The sequence below is a fragment of the Schistosoma mansoni genome (assembly GCF_000237925.1).
Source record: "Schistosoma mansoni, WGS project CABG00000000 data, supercontig 1215, strain Puerto Rico, whole genome shotgun sequence".
Classification (NCBI taxonomy): Eukaryota; Metazoa; Platyhelminthes; class Trematoda; order Strigeidida; family Schistosomatidae; genus Schistosoma; species Schistosoma mansoni.
The window spans coordinates 1-3,639 of record NW_017386553.1 but is presented as its reverse complement, the minus strand read 5'-3'; the positions used below and the strand labels follow the sequence as shown (position 1 = coordinate 3,639).

At 39.7% G+C, this 3,639-nt stretch overlaps 1 protein-coding gene across 1 annotated transcript; it reads right to left on the bottom strand.

The window, feature by feature from the left end:
• Nucleotides 1–405: 405 nt before the first annotated feature.
• Nucleotides 406–1,353, bottom strand: Smp_206010 (unnamed protein product; the record flags this gene model as incomplete). Its single annotated transcript, XM_018792820.1, has 1 exon — nucleotides 406–1,353. The coding sequence occupies one exon, from the start codon at nucleotides 1,351–1,353 to the stop codon at nucleotides 406–408; it is 948 nt and encodes a 315-aa protein (XP_018644801.1).
• Between the last annotated feature and the right edge of the window lie 2,286 nt (nucleotides 1,354–3,639).

The following is a 3,639-nucleotide window of genomic DNA, read 5'->3' as shown; positions in this document are numbered from 1 at the left end:
TGCTAATGTGGTATGGCAACTCGAACTGATGTACGTACGTACGAAGTTCTACGTTGTAACTGACTGACTGACTGACGATGGTTGTAAAATATATATTTGGTGTCTGTTGTAAATATATAAAAGTCCACAACTTCACTATTTTTCCTATCCTCGAGAAATCAAGCTCAAAGAGTAAGAAAACTATAAGACCGTGAAATCGGTTGTGAATACACACTAAATCCAACTATCGGATTGGTGCTTGTGCAGTTTATGGTAGGTGTCAAAGTACTTTCTAAGAAACATAAGAAATTGACGAAACATGTAGTTTTAAAGGTATACTTAGAAAATACAAAGAAACAAGGCTATACGTCGCACAATCAGAACCTCAAAATGAAGAAACTATTACTTACCCATTTGCGCGGTCCATCATCTCGGAACTAATGGTATCGAAAAACGACTTGGACTTATCATAGCACGTGTTTTCATCCTCAGTTGTGCTGCTTCCATCATTCTCCGCGTTGTCGACGGAAGCACCTGACGAGCCTGTTTTCTAGAGAGAGAAATCATAACACATCCAACACTTACAGTACTGATGGTTATTTTTTCCAACTCAGCTGCGAGTTCTGCGTTAGCTCTTTCATAGTCATATTCCACCGAAAAGTTGGTGTGCTCATTTACTGTAGATGCATTCGACCTGAATTTAGACCAATCATGACCACCTGTTGACCGCCCACCCCAACCACCGTAAGTATGCCCAGAACCCCTGGAGCCACGATGGTTTGTTGACCATTGTTGACTATATCCTCCGCGTCTATCCCTTGAGTAATCATGCCCCTGATAATAATTGGGTGTATTTTTGTGAGTGTCACCCTTTCTAACTCCTTGATCTCGGTTAACCCATGGTTGCGGGTAGTCATTATGCACACCAGATCCTAGGACAGCACGATGTCTAGTAGGACCTAGTCCAGACTCTTGAACATCTCTAGAACTTGTACCTCCTCTTCCAGATGTGCTGAAAATCCCTGGATCTATGTCGCTACGCATATCTCCAAATGGCCTTGGGCCATGAGTATCAGAAACCTGGGGGGTATCAGCATGAACGGTCCCTATAGGAGCTGGTCGACAACCGACTGCAGGCATCTGGTATGAATTGTTCGGGTAGTTATTCTGATTTAGATTATCAAGTGAAACAGACTGAGATGCTGGTATGGGAGACAATTCAGAGCATCCAGCCGAAACACGACTAGGATTAAGATCTACAAGAAATAGAGTAACAAAATCAAAGCCTACCCAAGCGACCTCTACTTTCATTAACTGGGAGTCCAGGGGGGTGGGACAAAGCAGACTAATCATATAAATAACTATAAAGTACATACCCCAGGTGCGGCACTAACAATTGCTGAGTCTTCATTTAAAAATACAGAAGACTGCACGACACGCACATCGTCTAGATCCCGTCCACGAAACACCACCTGATTATACTCTTCATTCCGCGGAGCAACTGGTCGCTCACAAGGGCGGTCCTCAGTGCCGAAAGACCAAACTGTAATAATGAAACTGTGAGAAAGAACACTAAGTACCTTTTGAAAGAGTAATAACCGGTTCATTGGGCGTGTCAAAATCTATGGAGTGAAGGTTTCCTTCATATCTTATCTTAGCTTTAGATATTATACTGACGCGACAGCCTATAATCGACAAGTCCGACGCATTCATGACAAATGGAGGTCAAGACTGACTAGAGCGCTAGCAGAATGTAAGGATACAAACAAAACCCCTGGAAAAATGTAAGTTGCTGCATACATAGAGTTCAACAAAACATGACCTGGATATAATAATTATGGTCTATTCTTGTAATTATTTCGCACAAATTCATGTACCAGTTCTTCAAGAACCCAGTTAAAACTGACCAGTGAAGAGGTACCTGGGTGAAGGTCAAACTACACATACTTCAAAGCATTTACAGTTGCCCACTGAATTAGTATTGACACATTTTCATCCGTTCTCATAAAACGTTAGACTGTCTACATAACTTTGTCACATTTGAATAGATTTTTGAGCCAACTTTCTGTATTCTGACCTTAGATACTCTTTTTTAAGTGCTGTTTTGAACAATAGTTTGTGGTTGAAGAATGTCAGATACAGTAATCTATGTTAGAGACTGTCGCCGAATCCTTTTTAACTCTGATCATTGACACGGCGCAATCTCAGTGCTTTCAATCATTGAATTGGGTGAAGATACTACCATTATTTTAGTTTGACAACTCTTTACCAGTAACACCTTCTATAATCGAATCGCGCCCACCCAGTTAAAATCAGAAGTCAGAAGTGAAGAGGTTGGAGGATATATTTGAAGGGTTACCAACATATCGAGAAATGACTGATCTAATCTGGCTAATGGCTGTAACGTGATCTGGTACGGATGCATGACCGAGAGCCTTCAGCTAAACAAGTCCACTAAAACTAATGTGGTCAGCATCCAATTTCGAACACTTACAGAGCTATCGATTTTGGGGAATTATTTACAGCTACACGGGATTAGTTTCTTAGTTCAACTACTTCATAAGTGTCCTCTGGACTAGCTTAAAAAGAAAAGTGCATTTCTTGAGGTTAGCATATGTGAAAGCTAAAGCTTTTGGGAAATATGGGTTTTCCTCTTACTAAAAACAGTTTCGGGTTATATGGAAATAAGGTTATCACTAGCCCAAAACACAAGTTCTTGACCAGTATGTCCCTAACTACCCGATAAGCCTCATCATAAACAGAAATTAAATGTATTATATACAATAAAACCCTAGCATCTTTCCAATCTATTAATTGCCATATTGAAGTTATTCAGTAAGTTCAAGCCATGTGTACGATTATTTCAAGCGAGCAGTACTTAACATTCATTATCATTTGATGGAAGCACATTGCTAGTTACCTTGTCGCAGACCATATACACGAACTAGTAAATGTTAGCTATATCCATATATCACTACATCGTTGGCCAAATAAAGACAAGACAGAATGGGTGCTTGAAAATCACTAACAACGAATGAATAGAAAAGTGGTCTGCGAATGTGTAACAGCTCAGGTTGGTTGGTTAAGAGTTGACCCCAAACAACCAAGCATATGCTAAAACAGTATTGTTCAAGTATTCATTCACTTCCTTACCTTTTGTAAGCGTTATATTCCCTACTATCTTATATGGAATGTTGAGAGCCTTTGTTTGTCTGAACAGATAATCCCACGCTCCACTGTGACTGCGCGAAGATCGAAATAAAGACCTATTCACTACTTCTCTGGTTTCTTCTATCAATAGCACGAGGGTTACCTATAGGCACGAAAGTGGTGAGCCCTTTTTGAACACAATTTAACCTCATTTCTGATATTAATTTTTTTTTTTTTACTTAATCGTAAAAGTAGACCGGATTATCCGTAAACTAAGTTGAGTATATAACTAGTTTATTCCGTATTATCTTAAGTTATTCGTGTTATAGTAACCATTTTTCGTGCTAACTTTATTGCTATATTTGTCACATACCTCATGTCAGACTCAATAGAAACCCATAATCTGGAGGATTTGTCACCAGTGGTGATAGACACTGTTATAACTACGAAATCCCGACTTCCAGAATTTGATCGTAGTGATCCTGAGTTGTGGTTTGCTCAACTAGAGCA